Source organism: Hyperolius riggenbachi, chromosome 12, assembly GCF_040937935.1.
Source record: "Hyperolius riggenbachi isolate aHypRig1 chromosome 12, aHypRig1.pri, whole genome shotgun sequence".
Taxonomy (NCBI): Eukaryota; Metazoa; Chordata; class Amphibia; order Anura; family Hyperoliidae; genus Hyperolius; species Hyperolius riggenbachi.
This window is the reverse complement of record NC_090657.1, coordinates 215,494,535-215,516,620: the sequence shown is the minus strand read 5'-3', so window position 1 is coordinate 215,516,620 and position 22,086 is coordinate 215,494,535. Positions and strand designations below refer to the sequence as shown.

General features: G+C 45.1%; 1 protein-coding gene across 1 annotated transcript in view; it reads right to left on the bottom strand.

Annotated features, from left to right (window-relative positions):
* LOC137542290 (tubulin-specific chaperone D-like) overlaps positions 1 to 22,086 on the bottom strand; it is a 343,085-nt gene that overhangs the window by 292,397 nt on the left and 28,602 nt on the right. Inside the window, exon 8 of the mRNA XM_068264095.1 lies at positions 8,994 to 9,126. Within this exon, the coding sequence (XP_068120196.1) occupies positions 8,994 to 9,126 (133 nt within the window). The remainder of the gene's footprint in view (positions 1 to 8,993; positions 9,127 to 22,086) is intronic.

Below are 22,086 nucleotides of genomic sequence, written 5' to 3'. Positions count from 1 at the left end.
GTCTTAGGGTTAGGCACCAACTGGGGGGGTCTTAGGGTTAGGCACCAACCGGGGGGGTCTTAGGGTTAGGCACCAACCGGGGGGGTCTTAGGGTTAGGCACCAACCGGGGGGGTCTTAGGGTTAGGCACCAAACGGGGGGGGGGTCTTAGGGTTAGGCACCAACGGGGGGGGGGGGGGTCTTAGGGTTAGGCACCAACCGGGAGGGGGGTCTTAGGGTTAGGCACCAACCGGGGGGGGGGGGGTCTTAGGGTTAGGCACCAACCGGGGGGGGGGGGTCTTAGGGTTAGGCACCAACCAGGGGGGTCTTAGGGTTAGGCACCACCAGGGGGGTCTTAGGGTTAGGCACCACCAGGGGGGTCTTAGGGTTAGGCACCACCAGGGGGGTCTAGGGGTTAGGGATAGGTACAGGGAGGGCTCTGTGTGAGAGTAAGGTTAGGTATAGTTACAGCACAATATATGTAATGTATACAATTTATTAATTTATATATATTTAAACAAAGAGGGGTCTAGGGGTTAGGGATAGGGGGAGATCTGTGTGAGCCTACAGTTTGGTATAATTACAGTAAATATCTGTAAAACCTACCATTGCATTGCTATGCTTAATACAAGTGTAAATATCGTTTTTGTTATAGACGATATTTGACGTTTCTTTTCAGAATTCGTTTGTTGTTATAGACGGTATTTTGCCATTTCATTTCCGTTTATTTAACCTATTTAGCACTAAATTTTCATTTACAACCCCTTAAAAGAAAAATATGGCTTTGCATTATAACTTAAAATTTCGGCTATACCCCGTGCCCTTTTTTCCAGGCGCCCTTTTTTGATACACGCTCAGCGGTGCCATCTCAGCACCTGCACCACCTGACTGGAACATAGCCATAGACCATAATTACATGGCATAAATTAGGTAATGAGTGGCAAAATATATTTGTTATATTCCCCTACATTGCCTAGCAGAGGGAGAGCGCTCTCTTGGCTTCTTCTTGCGCTTAAATACCCCATGCACGTAATGAGCGGAGGCATTTTTCTCACAGGTTCCTTGCCTTTGATTGGCTATCGGTAAGCTATACATACATATTACAACATCCACAGCCTCACATGGAAAGAAAGTGTAGAAAATCAACAGTTGAAGGAAAGCCTAGCCGTAGGTTACGATCTGTGGTTGCCATGGGTGATGCACAGTGTCTGTTCCCTGATCCTTGAGGGGTGTGTGGGTCAGAATCACAGCAGACACACAAGGTGCGGGTGATGCACAGGGTCTGTTCTCTGATCCTTGTGGGGTGTGTGGGTCAGGATCACAGCAGACACACAAGGTGCGGGTGATGCACAGGGTCTGTTCTCTGAACCTTGTGGGGTGTGTGGGTCAGGATCACTGCAGACACATAAGGTGCGGGTGATGCACAGGGTCTGTTCTCTGATCCTTGTGGGGTGTGTGGGTCAGGATCACAGCAGACACACAAGGTGCGGGTGATGCACAGGGTCTGTTCTCTGAACCTTGTGGGGTGTGTGGGACAGGATCACTGCAGACACATAAGGTGCGGGTGATGCACAGGGTCTGCTCCCTGATCCTTGTGGGGTGTGTGGGTCAGGATCACTGCAGACACACAAGGTGCGGGTGATGCACAGGGTCTGTTCTCTGATCCTTGTGGGGTGTGTGGGTCAGGATCACAGCAGACACACAAGGTGCGGGTGATGCACCTGCAATGTGTGTCACACCTGTTGTAGAACAGGTGGGGAAATGTCATGGATGGAGTCCTACAAGCCCAGACAAGCAGAGCACAAGGCAGACCTGCAGTGTAGGTGTAACAAGAACAAAGGCATTAAGTGTGGCTTACAGAAGCAGAACTAGTCCATCCAGCTCCTGCCGAGAGTGATTACACAGGGCAGAGCTCCGTTACAGCGCACGCGCTCTCACAGCACCTAATGCTTTATGTGACAACACTTTACAGGCTTTTTTTCCAACAACAAATCTAGCATGAGCTGCATTCACAGATACTGCACAGTTACCCAGAGCCCCTCTGCTCAAAACTCTCATGTTACCAGCTGTCCATGCTGACTATCGGTATGCTGGAGCATACAATGTGCTTAAACTGTGTGCCTGGCCAATAATGCAATATACTAGCATTGTGGAAAGTCACTCCAAGTATGTACAGTATAAGCGGTTACTCTCTGCCTGTACTGATAGTAATCTAGCTGCAGTGTGTGCTGATCTCTGCTACCTCCAGTATGTACAATATAAGCGGTTACTCTTTGCCTGTACTGATTGTAAACTAGCTGCAGTGTGTATACACAATATAAGCTGTTACTCTGTGCCTGTACGGATAGTAAACTAGCTGTGGTGTGCTGACTTCTGCTACTTCCATTATGTACAGTACAAGCTGTTACTCTCTGCCTGTACTCACAGTAAACTAGCTGCAGTGTGTTCCGATCTCTGCTACCTCCAGTATGTACAGTATAAGCGGTTACTCTCTGCCTGTACTGATAGTTAACCAGCTGCAGTGTGTGCTGATCACTGCTACCTCCAGTATGTATAGTATAAGCTGTTACTCTGTGCCTGTAGTGATAGTAAACTAGCTGCAGTGTGTTCCTTTATCTGCTACCTCCAATATGTACAGTATAAGCTATTACTCTGTTCCTGTACTGGTAGTAAACTATCTGCTGTGTGCTGATCTCTGCTCCCTCCAGTATGTACAGTATAAGCTATAACTCTGTGTCTGTACTAATAGTAAACTAGCTGAAGTGTGTGTCGATCTCTGCTACCTCCAGTAGTCTGGCCCCATACCTGGACCAGAGTGCCAGGGCCACCTTATACCTGGACCAGAGACAGGGATGCTACCCAAGCCACGCCACAGCCAAAGTCACCCCATAACTGCATGAGAGTAAGGGCCGCTGCTCAAACCTTGCTATAGCCTAAGTCATAGCATACATGGACTACACTGAGGGCCACAGCCCAAGCCACAAAAGATTATCCCGATACCTGCATTAGAGCAAGGGATGCTGCCAAAACACCATGGCCAGACCCTCCGGAAACCTGGGACAGAAAAAAAGGCCGCTGCCAAAGCCTCACCACACTTAGAGTAACCCAGTACCTTGACCACACCATGGCCACAGCCTCCTGATACCCGGGCCAAAGCGAGGGCCACTGCCTAAGCCACACCATAGCCACAAACGCCTTATACCTGGACCTTAACAAGAGTTACTGTCCTAACCACAGCACAGCCAGAGTCACCCCATAGCTGGAACATCATGAGGGCTACTTGTCAAGCCACCTGTAACCAGGCATATCGGGAAGGAAGGAAGGGTCAATATGCTACAAAGAGAAGCTTATCTACCCCCAATTACTACTTAAGCCTGAAAACCAGAAATTCGAGCTAATGAACCACCTATCCGAAGATCGTCAAAACTGGGCATGACTAATATCAATCAAGAGCTTTTTTTAGTGGCCTCAATGAGGGGCGTGATAAACGCTGGGTCTCCGTGCCCATCATCAAAGAGCCATCATCCAAATTACAGGCCACACTTGTTTATGGACAATTACAATCCCATTATCTCCAATCTTTGGAAAGTCCATAAGGCAAGGTGAACACGCCATCCGGGGAGACAGTCAGATGGCTTAAAGGGTCGCTGCAGTGACTGCATAAGAAGTCATTTACAGGTGGGAATATTTACTATCTGCAAGGTCAAGGGGCTTAAAGAGAACCTGTACTGAGTAAAAATATTTAAAATAAACACATGAGGTAACTTCAGATGAACATTACATAGCTACCTTGCCATCAGCTCCTCTCAGAAGCTCACCATTTTCTTCTGACAATAATCTTTTCCAGTTCTGACAATATTTTGTCAGATCTGAAATATATCAGTTGCTGTCAGTAAAATATCAGTTGCTGTCAGTTATAGCTGAGAGGAAAACTGATGTACCAGGTAATATCCATGTTTCCCTATGGCTCAAGTGGGCGATGTTACAGTTTAACTGTGTGCTGATCAGAAAGCGGTTATGGGTAATGGCCATTTTCAAAATGGAGGACGGAAAATTCCCTTGATCACAGTGAACAAACAGGACGCGGGACAGGAGAAAGACACTGAGGAGTAGACTACATGGAGGGTAAGTATGACTTGTGTATGCTTATTTTTACTTTTAATGTTCAGTTCAGGTTTTCTTTAAAGTGGCTTTGCCCATTATGTGCAGTCTTGCTGCAAAAAGAAGAACAAGGGGGTCACAGACCTTCTTATAGGAACAGTAAGGTAGGTCCTATTATAATTATTCAGCTGTCGGTCTGGTTCGGCTATGCAGGTCTGTCATATTGAGGCGTGGCAGATATACTTTTTTCTGTGCATGGTCTAGCACTGTCTGCATACCTGGAGGCACCCTGTGTAGCTTTAACTAAATGGGACAGTTTACTTTGCGGGGGGGGGGGGGTGTTTCAGTTAGTCCATGGAGTGGGGGTGGTGTGAGCAGATCTCAGAACTATGGATGTAAATGTATCCCTCGTTCCGGTGCAGATATTATATATGCACATATTAAAATTAAATCTGCTTCAAAAAAAGTGCTTTTTTTGTCCAAAAACAATGCAGAAAAATGTTGCATAGCCTAGGTTAAGATTTGGCAAGAAATAGTTATCAGATGACAATTTGTTTTTTACACAAGGCTCTAAAAATTATATAAAATAGATATTGTGGGTCCCCTCAGCGGCACATTATGGAGCTGTGTTAGGATGGCAGAAGTCTGTCATCCCTGAAGTTCTCCGGGCATGGAGTACAGTATAAAGATCGGCCATGTGATTCCCTTTACAACAACCAAACATCTGCAGCAGCAACAGAGGAGGGGGGCGGAGCACTCAGGGAGATACGTTGCTGCGAGGCACAGCTCAGGCCTGCTGGTTTCTGTGTTACCTAAGCCAGTATCGCTTCAGCTAATGAACAGGTGGAATCAGCAGCACTCGCATCAGCCAAACCCTCCGGAGGAATTATCAGATTATGGAGCAGTAAAAGAACCAGAGCGGCAGGTTACTGCATGATGCAAGCACTGATCACACATGGAAGCGGAGGCATCATACAATACTCACCAATGACTGCACAGCTATACACCAACTGGCCACAAAATTAGTGACACCCCTTATCTGAAAGTAAACCGGTCCTTGAGCAAGCAGCCCATGCGTCAATTTGCATCATGATGTATAGCTGTCTAATTTATTTTTTCCTGGCAATAAGAGTTATAAAAAAAACAAAACAAAAGAAAGTAAACCAGTCCAACAGTGACAAGAGTGACGCAGAGTTGCTTCTAGCTTCGGACGACGTAGTTATCACAGAAGTTAATGTCAAAATGGGCAAGACAAAAGGACCACTATCACGAAAAATAGTAAAACTTAATTATACTTTCCTCAGAAGTATATGGCACACTAGCTAGGCAATCTTTCCTCAGAAGTATATGGCACTAACCCACCATTCTTTCCTCAGAAATATATGGCACACTAACCTGCCATTCTTTCCTCAGAAGTACATAGCACGCTAACCTGCCATTCTTTCCTTAAAAGTATATGGCACGCTAACCTGCCATTCTTTCCTTAGAAGTATATGGCACTCTAACCTGCCATTCTTTCCTCAGAAGTAAATGGCACTCTAACCTGCCATTCTTTCCTCAGAAGTATATGGCACTCTAACCTGCCATTCTTTCCTCAGAAGTATATGGCACTGTAACCTGCCATTCTTTCCGCAGCAGTATATGGCACTGTAACCTGCCATTCTTTCCTCAGGAGTATATGGCACGCTAACCTGCCATTCTTTCCTCAGGAGTATATGGCACGCTAACCTGTCATTCTTTCCTCAGGAGTATATGGCACTCTAACCTGCCATTCTTTCCTTAGAAGTATATGGCACACTAACCTGCCATTCTTTCCTCAGAAGTATATGGCACGCTAACCTGCCATTCTTTCCTTAGAAGTATATGGCACGATAACCTGCCATTCTTTCCTCACAAGTATATGGCACGCTAACCTGCCATTCTTTCCTCAGGAGTATATGGCACGCTAACTTGCCATTCTTTCCTTAGAAGTATATGGCACGATAACCTGCCATTCTTTCCTTAGAAGTATATGGCACGATAACCTGCCATTCTTTCCTCACAAGTATATGGCACTGTAACCTGCCATTCTTTCCTCAGAAGTATATGGCACGATAACCTGCCATTCTTTCCTCACAAGTATATGGCACTGTAACCTGCCATTCTTTCCTCACAAGTATATGGCACGCTAACCTGCCATTCTTTCCTCACAAGTATATGGCACTGTAACCTGCCATTCTTTCCTCACAAGTATATGGCACGCTAACTTGCCATTCTTTCCTTAGAAGTATATGGCACGCTAACCCGCCATTCTTTCCTCAGAAGTATATGGCACGCTAACCTGCCATTCTTTCCTCAGAAGTATATGGCACGCTAACCTGCCATTCTTTCCTCAGGAGTATTTGGCACTGTAACTTGTCGTTCTCTCAAGAGAAATGAACGCCATCCCAACCACTCATTCTATCTAGAGGTAGCCTGACATGAACCTAAAATAGATTGTCCCATTTAAAAGCTTGCAGAACATGAGAGGTACAAAAATCTGCACACAATGCCAAACAAAACACCACAACCAACCAAGGTTCTGGATAACTAAAGGCCAGTTCTGTAATCTGGTGAGAGACATCAGCACTAAACTCTTCATTTCACACCTCAGTCTGCAGAGCTGACAAACAACAGTTCTCTAATTCACAACACTGCTCCAAAGAAAACAAGATAATGATGCACTTCATTCTTCCATTACTGCTTACTACAGAGAATGACAATACAATAGTGCCCTCTATGGGGAATAATGTAGCATCACACCACCAGCAGAACGTCACCATAAAATCTAGGAAACATGAATAATCTGAAACAGTCTGTATGCAGGTTGGATTATAGTGGCTTTGTGCAATTAACAAGCTGACACATCATTGCATTCTAGTGGTTCTGGAGGTGTGGCTATCTTACAGGGACAAAGGATATTTTGTATATTCAGCAGTGATGCGTCTTGGGAGACATCATATGCTGACTTCAACCTGAATTATCGCAAATACCTTCTGTTTTAAGAAGGCAAACAACTTTTGTTACGAATATAGTATAGCAGACCTTCCATTCTGACATAGCAGTAAAGAGTACAATTACAGGGAATCATGAGAAAAGGGGTGAGGTGGTGCCATGATGGCTCAGAAAGGTGTATCCTCCAGCAGGAGAGGTGAGTACACAGCAGCTGCATGATTATAACAAAGGATTGTGGGAAATACCGCAGAGGTGGCAGCCATGACGGCTCAGCAGATGTATCCTCCAGCAGGAGAGGGGAGTATACAGCAGCAGCTACATACAGTAATTATAACAAAGGATTGTGGGAAATACTGCAGAGGTGGCAGCCATGATGTCTCAGCAGATGTATCCTCCAGCAGGAGAGGTGAGTATACAGCAGCAGCTACATAATTATAACAAAGGATTGTGGGAAATACCGCAGAGGTGGCAGCCATGATGTCTCAGCAGATGTATCCTCCAGCAGGAGAGGTGAGTATACAGGAGGAGCTGCACAATTATAACAAAGGATTGTGGGAAATACTGCAGAGGTGGCAGCCATGATGTCTCAGCAGATGTATCCTCCAGCAAGAGAGGTGAGTACACAGCAGCAGCTACATAATTATAACAAATGATTGTGGGAAATACTGCAGAATTAGCAGCCATGATGTCTCAGCAGATGTATCCTCCAGCAGGAGAGGGGAGTACACAGCAGCAGCTACATAATTATAAGAAAGGATTGTGGGAAATACCGCAGAGGTGGCAGCCATGATGGCTCAGCAGATGTATCCTCCAGCAGGAGAGGTGAGTATACAGCAGCAGCTACATAATAATAACAAAGGATTGTGGGAAATACTGCAGAGGTGGCAGCCATGATGTCTCAGCAGATGTATCCTCCAGCAGGAGAGGGGAGTACACAGCAGCAGCTACATAATTATAAGAAAGGATTGTGGGAAATACCGCAGAGGTGGCAGCCATGATGGCTCAGCAGATGTATCCTCCAGCAGGAGAGGTGAGTATACAGCAGCAGCTACATTACAGTATAACAAAGGATTGTGGGAAATACTGCAGAGGTGGCAGCCATGACGGCTCAGCAGATGTATCCTCCAGTAGGAGAGGTGAGTACACAGCAGCAGCTACATAATTATAACAAAGGATTGTGGGAAATACTGCAGAGGTGGCAGCCATGATGGCTCAGCAGATGTATCATCCAGCAGGAGAGGTGAGTATACAGCTGCAGCTACATAATAATAACAAAGGATTGTGGGAAATACTGCAGAGGTGGCAGCCATGATGTCTCAGCAGATGTATCCTCCAGCAGGAGAGGGGAGTACACAGCAGCAGCTACATAATTATAAGAAAGGATTGTGGGAAATACCGCAGAGGTGGCAGCCATGATGGCTCAGCAGATGTATCCTCCAGCAGGAGAGGTGAGTATACAGCAGCAGCTACATTACAGTATAACAAAGGATTGTGGGAAATACTGCAGAGGTGGCAGCCATGACGGCTCAGCAGATGTATCCTCCAGTAGGAGAGGTGAGTACACAGCAGCAGCTACATAATTATAACAAAGGATTGTGGGAAATACTGCAGAGGTGGCAGCCATGATGGCTCAGCAGATGTATCATCCAGCAGGAGAGGTGAGTACGCAGCAGCTACATAATTATAACAAAGGATTGTGGGAAATACTGCAGAGGTGGCAGCCATGATGGTTCAGCAGATCTATCCTCCAGCAGGAGAGGCGAATACGCAGCAGCAGCATTATAACAAAGGATTGTGGGAAATGCAGAGGTGGCAACCCTGATGGCTCAGTAGATCTAGTGTTACCACCTGCACTCTATTAGTGGAACTACGATTAGAATTTCCCTCCACATACACAGATATCAGAACAGAGGATGATAAACACACATGGCTGCTACATACCAAGGCCTGCAGAATCCCATCCATGGCATTCCTGCCATCCATGGTCAGGTCCGAAGCTTTAGATAATGTGAGAAGACACCAGTCTAGGAAATCAGCCATCCTCTTCTGCTTCACATCAGGGCGTGTGATGAATCTACAAGAGAATAAAGGGAATATAATCAATGACGGCCATCCAATACGGACATCCAGCCTACATCCCACACTTATGTGATATACATGCTTGACCACGGTTTTCTTCTCATAAATTAAAGGCTATGATTTTATGCTCTAGTAAAACAAGCCCATAGATTTGTACAAAAATAAATAAATAAATATTGGAAAACATTTGTACAATAAAATGAAAGTAATTGCATTCACATATACAGAAGTGGGACCTACAATGTACTCATGTAAAGACAAGAAACAAAAGAGGAGAGCCCTTACAAGCTGACAACCCAGGTAAACAATCTGCTTTAAAGAGACACTGAAGTGAAAAAAAAATATGATATAATGAATTGGTTGTGTACTATGAATAATTACTAGAAGATTAGCAGCAAAGAAAATATTCTCATATTTTTATTTTCAGGTATACAGTGTGTTTTCTAACATTGCATCATTCTATAATATGTGCAGATTACACAACACTCAGCATTCAAAATGATTCTTTCAGAGCAGTCTGTGAACTAATGACCTCTCCTCTAGCAGAGAAAAAGAAAACGGTTCACTTATAGTTGAGATGATAAAAGTCAGAAGACAGCCCTCTCCACTACTTTGAAAGTCGTAGAGATTAATAGCTTTTTTGCATAGAGATAAAAACTGTAGTTTCTTAACTCTTCCTGTACTGGAAAAAATTACACTGATGTATCTGATCTCAATGTTTTATTTCTTAGCTGTGCTACACATACAAATCATAATATCATAATTTTTTTTCCACTTCAGTGTCTCTTTAAGGCCTGGCAGTGGTGTGGGCGACCACCTGTCTGGTGGAGACCCCACATAGGCAAGTATGAGCTCAGCTTTCAAACAAGCCTCAGGACTCAGCGTTTAGTGAACAGAACCTGCTTATGTCAAGGCAACTGCCCCAAAATGCATGAGCGTACTGTAGCTTTGCTGGATAAAAAGACCCTCAAATTTAAAGAAGGCATGTATGAGTGCATGAACCAAAACATGGACAGGGCTCAGCGAACAATATTACCTTTCAACATTCTAACCAAGGCATGGACAGGGCTCAGCAACCAATAGCACCACACAATGTACTAACCAAGACATGGACAGGGCTCAGCAACGGATAGCACCACCCAATGTACTAACCAAGACATGGACAGGGCTCAGCAACCAATAGCACCACACAATGTACTAACCAAGACATGGACAGGTCTCAGCGAACAATATTACCTTGCAACATTCTAACCAAGACATGGACAGGGCTCAGCAACCAATAGCACCACACTATGTACTAACCAAGACATGGACAGGGCTCAGCAACCAATAGCACCACACAATGTACTAACCAAGATATGGACAGGGCTCAGCAACCAATAGCACCACACAATGTACTAACCAAGACATGGACAGGGCTCAGCAACCAATATTACCACGCAGCATACTAACCAAGGCATGGCCAGGGCTCAGAAACCAATATTACCATGCAACATACTAACCAAGACATGGACAGGGCTCAGCAACCAATATTACCATGCAACATACTAACCAAGGCATGGACAGGGCTCAGCAACCAATATTACCATGCAACATACTAACCAAGGCATGGACAGGGCTCAGCAACCAATATTACCATGCAACATACTAACCAAGGCATGGACAGGGCTCAGCAACCAATATTACCATGCAACATACTAACCAAGGCATAGACAGGGCTCAGCAACCAATATTACCATGCAACATACTAACCAAGGCATGGACAGGGCTCAGCAACCAATATTACCATGCAACATACTAACCAAGGCATGGACAGGGCTCAGCAACCAATATTACCATGCAACATACTAACCAAGGCATGGACAGGGCTCAGCAACCAATATTACCATGCAACATACTAACCAAGGCATGGACAGGGCTCAGCAACCAATATTACCATGTAACATACTAACCAAGGCATGGACAGGGCTCAGCAACCAATATTACCATGTAACATACTAACCAAGGCATGGACAGGGCTCAGCAACCAATATTACCATGTAACATACTAACCAAGGCATGGACAGGGCTCAGCAACCAATATTACCATGCAACATACTAACCAAGGCATGGACAGGGCTCAGCAACCAATAGCACCACACAATGTACTAACCAAGACATGGACAGGGCTCAGCAACCAATATTACCATGCAACATACTTACCAAGGCATGGACAGGGCTCAGCAACCAATATTACCATGCAACATACTAACCAAGGCATGGACAGTGCTCAGCAACCAATAGCACCACACAATGTACTAACCAAGACATGGACAGGGCTCAGCAACCAATAGCACCACACTATGTACTAACCAAGACATGGACAGGGCTCAGCAACCAATAGCACCACACTATGTACTAACCAAGACATGGACAGGGCTCAGCAACCAATATTACCATGCAACATACTAACCAAGGCATGGACAGGGCTCAGCAACCAATATTACCATGCAACATACTAACCAAGGCATGGACAGGGCTCAGCAACCAATATTACCATGCAACATACTAACCAAGGCATAGACAGGGCTCAGCAACCAATATTACCATGCAACATACTAACCAAGGCATGGACAGGGCTCAGCAACCAATATTACCATGTAACATACTAACCAAGGCATAGACAGGGCTCAGCAACCAATATTACCATGCAACATACTAACCAAGGCATGGACAGGGCTCAGCAACCAATATTACCATGCAACATACTAACCAAGGCATGGACAGGGCTCAGCAACCAATATTACCATGTAACATACTAACCAAGGCATGGACAGGGCTCAGCAACCAATATTACCATGTAACATACTAACCAAGGCATGGACAGGGCTCAGCAACCAATATTACCATGTAACATACTAACCAAGGCATGGACAGGGCTCAGCAACCAATATTACCATGCAACATACTAACCAAGGCATGGACAGGGCTCAGCAACCAATAGCACCACACAATGTACTAACCAAGACATGGACAGGGCTCAGCAACCAATATTACCATGCAACATACTTACCAAGGCATGGACAGGGCTCAGCAACCAATATTACCATGCAACATACTAACCAAGGCATGGACAGTGCTCAGCAACCAATAGCACCACACAATGTACTAACCAAGACATGGACAGGGCTCAGCAACCAATAGCACCACACTATGTACTAACCAAGACATGGACAGGGCTCAGCAACCAATAGCACCACACAATGTACTAACCAAGACATGGACAGGACTCAGCAACCAATAGCACCACACAATGTACTAACCAAGACATGGACAGGGCTCAGCAACCAATAGCACCACACAATGTACTAACCAAGACATGGACAGGGCTCAGCAACCAATAGCACTACACAAAGTACTAACCAAGACATGGACAGGGCTCAGCAACCAATATTACCATGCAACATACTAACCAAGGCATGGCCAGGGCTCAGCAACCAATATTACCATGCAACATACTAACCAAGGCATGGACAGGGCTCAGCAACCAATATTACCATGCAACATACTAACCAAGGCATGGCCAGGGCTCAGCAACCAATATTACCATGCAACATACTAACCAAGGCATGGCCAGGGCTCAGCAACCAATAGCACCACACTATGTACTAACCAAGACATGGACAGGGCTCAGCAACCAATAGTACCACACAATGTACTAACCAAGACATGGACAGGGCTCAGCAACCAATAGCACCACACTATGTACTAACCAAGACATGGACAGGGCTCAGCAACCAATAGTACCACACAATGTACTAACCAAGACATGGACAGGTCTCAGCAACCAATAGCACCACACTATGTACTAACCAAGACATGGACAGGGCTCAGCAACCAATAGCACCACACAATGTACTAACCAAGATATGGACAGGGCTCAGCAACCAATAGCACCACACAATGTACTAACCAAGACATGGACAGGGCTCAGCAACCAATATTACCACGCAGCATACTAACCAAGGCATGGCCAGGGCTCAGAAACCAATATTACCATGCAACATACTAACCAAGACATGGCCAGGGCTCAGCAACCAATATTACCATGCAACATACTAACCAAGGCATGGACAGGGCTCAGCAACCAATATTACCATGCAACATACTAACCAAGGCATGGACAGGGCTCAGCATTCAATATTACCATGCAACATACTAACCAAGGCATGGACAGGGCTCAGCAACCAATATTACCATGCAACATACTAACCAAGGCATAGACAGGGCTCAGCAACCAATATTACCATGCAACATACTAACCAAGGCATGGACAGGGCTCAGCAACCAATATTACCATGCAACATACTAACCAAGGCATGGACAGGGCTCAGCAACCAATATTACCATGCAACATACTAACCAAGGCATAGACAGGGCTCAGCAACCAATATTACCATGCAACATACTAACCAAGGCATGGACAGGGCTCAGCAACCAATATTACCATGTAACATACTAACCAAGGCATGGACAGGGCTCAGCAACCAATATTACCATGCAACATACTAACCAAGGCATGGACAGGGCTCAGCAACCAATATTACCATGCAACATACTAACCAAGGCATGGACAGGGCTCAGCAACCAATATTACCATGCAACATACTAACCAAGGCATGGACAGGGCTCAGCAACCAATATTACCATGCAACATACTAACCAAGGCATAGACAGGGCTCAGCAACCAATATTACCATGCAACATACTAACCAAGGCATGGACAGGGCTCAGCAACCAATATTACCATGCAACATACTAACCAAGGCATGGACAGGGCTCAGCAACCAATATTACCATGCAACATACTAACCAAGGCATAGACAGGGCTCAGCAACCAATATTACCATGCAACATACTAACCAAGGCATGGACAGGGCTCAGCAACCAATATTACCATGTAACATACTAACCAAGGCATGGACAGGGCTCAGCAACCAATATTACCATGCAACATACTAACCAAGGCATGGACAGGGCTCAGCAACCAATATTACCATGCAACATACTAACCAAGGCATGGACAGGGCTCAGCAACCAATATTACCATGTAACATACTAACCAAGGCATGGACAGGGCTCAGCAACCAATATTACCATGTAACATACTAACCAAGGCATGGACAGGGCTCAGCAACCAATATTACCATGTAACATACTAACCAAGGCATGGACAGGGCTCAGCAACCAATATTACCATGTAACATACTAACCAAGGCATGGACAGGGCTCAGCAACCAATATTACCATGCAACATACTAACCAAGGCATGGACAGGGCTCAGCAACCAATAGCACCACACAATGTACTAACCAAGACATGGACAGGGCTCAGCAACCAATAGCACCACACAATGTACTAACCAAGACATGGACAGGGCTCAGCAACCAATAGTACCACACAATGTACTAACCAAGGCATGGACAGGGCTCAGCAACCAATAGTACCACACAACATACTAACCAAGGCATGGACAGGGCTCAGCAACCAATATTACCATGTAACATACTAACCAAGGCATGGACAGGGCTCAGCAACCAATATTACCATGCAACATACTAACCAAGGCATGGACAGGGCTCAGCAACCAATAGCACCACACAATGTACTAACCAAGACATGGACAGGGCTCAGCAACCAATAGCACCACACAATGTACTAACCAAGACATGGACAGGGCTCAGCAACCAATAGCACCACACAATGTACTAACCAAGACATGGACAGGGCTCAGCAACCAATAGCACCACACAATGTACTAACCAAGACATGGACAGGGCTCAGCAACCAATAGCACCACACAATGTACTAACCAAGGCATGGACAGGGCTCAGCAACCAATATTACCATGCAACATACTAACCAAGACATGGACAGGGCTCAGCAACCAATATTACCATGCAACATACTAACCAAGGCATGGCCAGGGCTCAGCAACCAATATTACCATGCAACATACTAACCAAGGCATGGACAGTGCTCAGCAACCAATAGCACCACACAATGTACTAACCAAGACATGGACAGGGCTCAGCAACCAATAGCACCACACTATGTACTAACCAAGACATGGACAGGGCTAAGTGAACAATATTACCTTGCAACATGCTAATCAAGATATGGACAGGGCTCAGCAACCAATATTACCTTGCAACATACAGTGGTTTGCAAAAGTATTCGGCCCCTGTGAAGTTTTCCACATTTTGTCACATTACTGCCACAAACATAAATCAATTGTATTGGAATTCCACGTGAAAGACCAATACAAAGTGGTGTATACGTGAGAAGTGGAACGAAAATCATACATGATTCCAAAAATTAAAAAAACAAAAAACTGCAAAGTGGGGTGTGTGTAATTATTCGGCCCCCTGATTCAATACTTTGTAGAACCACCTTTTGCTGAAATTACAGCTGACAGTCTTTTAGGTTATGTCTCTACCAGCTTTTTACATCTAGAGACTGAAATCCTTGCCCATTCTTCTTTGCAAAACAGCTCCAGCTCAGTCAGATTAGATGAACAGCGTTTGTGAAAAGCAGTTTTCAGATCTTGCCACAGATTCTCGATTGGATTTAGATCTGGACTCTGACTGGGCCATTCTAACACATGGATATGTTTTGTTTTAAACCATTCCATTGTTGCCCTGGCTTTATGTTTAGGGTCGTTGTCCTGCTGGAAGGTGAACCTCCGCCCCAGTCTCAAGTCTTTTGCAGACTCCAAGAGGTTTTCTTCCAAGATTGCCCTGTATTTGGCTCCATCCATCTTCCCATCAACTCTGACCAGCTTCCCTGTCCCTGCTGAAGTGAAGCACCCCCAGAGAATGATGCTGCCACCACCATATTTGACAGTGGGGATGGTGTGTTCAGAGTGATGTGCAGTGTTAGTTTTCCACCACACATAGCGTTTTGCATTTTGGCCAAAACGTTCCATTTTGGTCTCATCTGACTAGAGCACCGTCTTCCACACGTTTGCCGTGTCCCCCACATGGCTTGTGGCAAACTGCAAACGGGACTTCTTATGCTTTTCTGTTAACAATGGCTTTCTTCTTGCCACTCTTCCATAAAGACCAACTTTGTGCAGTGCACGACTAATAGTTGTCCTAAGGACAGATCCCTGGGCTGTAGATCTCAGCAGCTCGTCCGGAGTCACCATGGGCCTTTTGACTGCATTTCTCATTAGCGCTCTCCTTGTTCGGCCTGTGAGTTTAGGTGGATGGCCTTGTCTTGGTAGGTTTACAGTTGTGCCATACTCCTTCCATTTCTGAATGATCGCTTGAACAGTGCTCCGTGGGATGTTCAAGGCTTTGGAAATCGTTTTGTAGCCCAAGCCTGCTTTCAATTTCTCAATAACTTTATCCCTGACCTGTCTGGTGTGTTCTTTGAACTTCATGGTGTTGTTGCTCCCAATATACTCTTAGGCCCCGTTCAGACTATGAGCGTTCCTAGCAGTTTTTAGAGAACGCATTTGGGCCGAGTTTCCGCATAGAAACAGCTAGTAATGTTTTTCAATGGGCTAGTTCACATGTATGCGTATGAGACGCATACGTTTCTCGTCCACAATGCTGCATGCAGTTCTGTGCGGTACGCACAGAAACGGACGCAATGAAAGTCTATAGACGTGTATCAAAAACGCGTAGTATTGCGTTTTTTGCGTACGTTTCCCTCTGCGTTTCCCATAATTCTTATCTGTTTCCTGTGTGAAAAACGCAATAGAAAACGCATTAGAACGCAAGAAAGACGCATGCAAACGCATGTGTTATTCAACTTGCGTTTTCTTTGCATCTCTACGCGTTCTGCAAACGCGCATAGTCTGAACAGGGCCTTAGACAACCTCTGAGGCCGTCACAGAGCAGCTGTATTTGTACTGACATTAGATTACACACAGGTGCACTCTATTTAGTCATTAGCACTCATCAGGCAATGTATGGGCAACTGACTGCACTCAGACCAAAGGGGCTGAATAATTACGCACACCCTACTTTGCAGTTTTTTTTTTTTTAAAAATGTTTGGAATCATTTGTTCCACTTCTCATGTGTACACCGCTTTGTATTGGTCTTTCATGCGGAATTCCAATAAAATTGATTCATGTTTGTGGCAGTAATATGACAAAATGTGGAAAACTTCAAGGGGGCCGAATACTTTTGCAAACCACTGTACTAATCAAGACATAGACAGGGCTCAGCAACTAGTAGTACCACACAACATATTAACCAAGACATGAGCAGGGTTCAGCAGACAATATTACCAAGCAATATACTAACCAAGACATGGAAAGGGCCCAGCAACTAACCGTACCGCACAACATACTAACCAAAATGTGGACAGGGCTCAGCAACCCATCGTACCACCCAACATACTAACGACAGGGATAGGGCTCAGCAACCAACAGCACCACGCAACGCACTAGACCAATTGAATGCAGTGAGTGGCGTATGGTCTGAGCATAGACAGGCTGACCCCCATCCCATCAGCCTCTGCAGCAATACTGCTAGCACTCAAATGAGTGGAACCTGTCCTATTAAACTGCTGTATGGTCTTGGCCACCATGCTGCAGCTCAGTTCCAGGGTATGAGCAATATTCTTATAGTCTAGGCCACCTTTATGTACAGCAACAACTCTTTTTTTTTAAAGGGAACCTTAACGGAGAGGGATATGGATGTTTCCTTTTAAAGGGAAGGTTCAAGCAAAATAAAAAAATGAGTTTCACTTACCTGGGGCTTCTACCAGCCCCATGCAGCCATCCTGTGCCCTCGTAGTCACTCACTGCTGCTCCAGTCCCCCGCTGGCAGCTTGCCGACCTCGGAGGTCGGGGGGCGCATTGCATACGTTTTTACGCATTCCCGCTAGTGCAGGAACATTAACACATACATTTTTACGCGTTACTGGTTTAATGCGTACATTTTTACGCATTGAACCAGTAATGCGTAAAAATGTATGTGTTAATGTTCCTGCACTAGCGGGAATGCGTAAAAACGTACGCAATGCGGCCCGCCGACCTCCGAGGTCGGCAAGCTGCCAGCGGGGGACTGGAGCAGCAGTGAGTGACTACGAGGGCACAGGATGGCTGCATGGGGCTGGTAGAAGCCCCAGGTAAGTGAAACTCATTTTTTTATTTTGCTTGGACATTCCCTTTAATCAATACCAGTTGCCTGGCAGTCCTGCTGATCTCTTTGGCTGCAGTAGTGACTGAATCACACACCTGAAACAAGCATGCAGCTAATCCAGTCTGACTTCAGTCAGAGCACCTGATCTGCATGCTTGTTGAGGGGCTGTGGCTAAAAAGTATTAGAGACACAGGATCAGCAGGAGAGTCAGGCAACTGGTATTATTTTAAAAGGAAAAATACATATCCTTCTCAGTTTAGGTTCCCTTTAAGATCTCGCAGACAGTTCTCTGCCATGAGGAGCCATGCTGAACTTCCAGCGACCAGTATGAGAGTGTGAGAGCTGTAACACCAAATATAACTCACCTGTTCCACATTCACACCTGAGACCTTGTAGCACTAACCAGTCACATGGCCCCAGGGAGGGAAAGTGTCTGAGTGGGCAGAATTTTGACATTCTTCACTTATGGGGTGTACTCACTTTTGTTGCCAGCGGTTTAGACATTAAAGAGACTCTGAAGCCAGTGAGATAGCATTTGATTAGTGTAAAGCACCTTACATAGTGCTAAAACGCTGCTATCCCGCGGCAAAACGAGGGTTCTTTACTCACCAAATCCCCTGCAAAAGCCACAACTTTCTTGGTCGTGGATTTTGCTGCCCAGGGAGGCAGAGCTATGAGCTGCAGCTCTGCCTCCATGCGCATCAATCAGCCGCGGATCTCCGCCTCTCCCCCGCCCCTCTATAGAAAGAGTGAGAGGGGCGAAGAGAGACCTAAGCTCTGCCTCAAGCAGGAAACGCTCCACAGACCTAGAAGGGGGGATTTGGGGGGTATAGACCCCTCGTTTTGCCGTGGGATAGGGGCGTTTTAGCACTATGTAAGGTGTTTTACACTAATCAAATGCTATCACACTGGCTTCAGAGTCTCTTTAAGGGCTGAGTGTTTAGTTGTTTTTATGGGACAGGAAATTTACACTTTCATACAAGCTGTACCCTGACTGCTTTACATTATATCATAGAGTCATATCTTCAGTGTTACCCCATGAAAAGATATAATAACATATTTACAGAGTTGTGAGGAGTGTACTGGTGTGAGTTACTGTAGTCTGTTGGATTGTCAGAGTGCCAGCCAAGCATACAGACCACCACGACAACATAAACTAAGGATGGCAGAGTTACAGAATGCTGGAAGGCTGTTCCTACATACCGGTAGTATAGATGTTATTAAAAGTAACTTTTACAATGTACAGCTCTGTAGTTATCTGATGATGCAAGTGGAAGAGTGATAACACACTGAAGGCAGGTCACATGTCGCCCTCTGCTGGCCTATCCCAGAATCACAGCTAGTTTTCATAATAAAGGCAGCTATCACCAGAGCAATATTGCAAAACAGTCAGTGGAAAGTTGTTCCCAAGAAACCTCATTAAAGGACAGTTGTAGTGAGAAGAATATGGAAGTTGCCATATTTAATTACCTTTTAAAACAATATCAGTTGCCTGCTGATTTATTTGGCTACAGTAGTGTCTGAACAACAAAAGAAACAATAATGCAGCTAATCTGGTCAGATCTTCTCAAATGTCAGAAACACCTGAACTGCTGCATGCTTGTTCAGAGTATATGGCTAAAAATATTAGAGGCAGAGGATCGGCATGACAGCCAGGCAACTGGCATTGCTTAAAAGGAAATAAATTTGGCAACCTCCATATACCTAAACTGAGAGAGATATGTTTTTTTTTCCTTTTAAAATACCAGTTGCCTGACTCTCCTGCTAGATCTGTGTCTGTAATACTTTTAGCCACAGCCCCTCAACAAGCATGCAGGTCAGGTGCTCTGACTGAAGTCAGACTGGATTAGCTGCATGCTTGTTTCAGGTGTGTGATTCAGCCACTACTCCAGCCAAAGAGATCAGCAGGACTGCAAGGCAACTGGTATTGTTTAACAGGAAACATCCATATCCCCTCTTAGTTAAAGTTAGCCAAAAATGAAATAATGTAAAGTTTTGATACTTACCAGGGGCTTCCTCCCACCCCATAAACACGTCTAAGTCCCACGCCGTCTTCCCACGGTCTATCGTTCAGCCCCGGTGAGTCACAGTAACAGGCTCAGTGACGTTTGTCCAGGTCTACTGTGCATGTGTAGGAGTTCTGCTTGTGCATCGACTGAACCTGTTACTGGGGCTCACCGCGGCTGAATGGCAGACCGCAGGAGGACGGCGTGGGACTTTGACGAGTTTATGGGGCAGGAGGAAGCCCCGGGTAAGTATCAAAGCTTTACTTTGTTTCATCTCTGGGTATCTTTAAGGTTCCCTTCAAAGGTGTCCTTTAAGTAACATAAACCCAGGTGATCTGCCAGTCTGCTTTTTCCTGCTGAGAATGATCAGTAAGTTGACCTCATGGATGCTAATTAAAGTATACACAGAACGGAATGTCATGATCTACAGGTCATGTAAACTCAATATCTGCTTGACAATTCTACAAAGACTGATTGCTTTGTAAAAAAACAAAACAAAAAATGCTAAAAAGAAGTGGTTTGGAATTGGCCTGCGGTGTACGGGCAGCCGAACGATCGCTCTCTAATCAGATTCTCTTAGTCAAATCTGCCCATCATTGCAACATGTATGGTTACCGATACACAAATGTGTGAGGTGTACTAGTGCGAGATACTCTATGCATTATCAATAGTAGTCTATGCATTATCAATAGAGTGCCAGCGAGCCAAACAGACCGCCACGACAACATAAACTAAGGATGACAGAGTTACAGAATGTTGTTCCCACATATAAGTAGTATGGGTGTTATTATTAGTAACTTATTACAATGTACAGCTCTGCACTCTGAGATGATCCAAGTGGAAGTGTAATCACAGACTCAAGGCAGGTCACATGTCGCCCTCTGCTGGCCAATCCTAGAATCACAGCTAGTTTTCATAATAAGTCAGCTATCACCAGAGCAATTCATTAAAACAGTCAGTGAAAGCAGTTACCGAGAAACCTCATTAAAGGACAACTGAATTGAGATGGATATGGAGGCTGCCATATTTATTTCCTTTTAAACAATACCAGTTGCTTGGCAGCCCTACTTGATCCCTAGCTGCAGTAGTCAGGGCCGGGCCGAGGCATAGGCTGGAGAGGCTCCAGCCTCAGGGTGCAGTGAAGGAGGGGGCGCACAATTAATTCAGCTGTCATTCCTAATTGTGTATGAAGCAGAAATAAATAAGAAAAGGGGATGCATGGCAGTGACTGCTAACCAGATAACTAGATATTAATGTGTTGGGGAGGTTGTGGGCCCTGTGGCGCCTCTTAAGGCTCATACACACATCAGACCATAGTCTTTGGAAAATGAAAGATCACAGACCAATCTTACCACCCTTCATGTAGTATGAAAACCATACTCTACACAGTCTTTTCTATGGAGCTGAACTCCACATCAGAAAAAAATCTTTGCAAGATGCTGCACACACAGATGCTGTACAGACACAAAAGATCAGTATCTGCAAAAGATCTGTTCCTGCCAAAAATCCATTCCTGCAAAATGCAATGATAGTCTATGAGATCTGCAGATCATCATACACACATGATTTAACTGACATTCATCTGCAGATCAAGCAATCATCTGCAGATCTGAAAATCCATCCTGGTGGATCTGATCTGCAGATGAATGTCAGTTAAATCATGTGTGTATGATGATCTGCAGATCTCATAGACTATCATTGCATTTTGCAGGAATGGATTTTTAGCAGTAACAGATCTTTTGCAGATACTGATCTTTTGTGTCTGTACAGCATCTGTGTGTGCAGCATCTTGCAAAGATTTTTTTTCT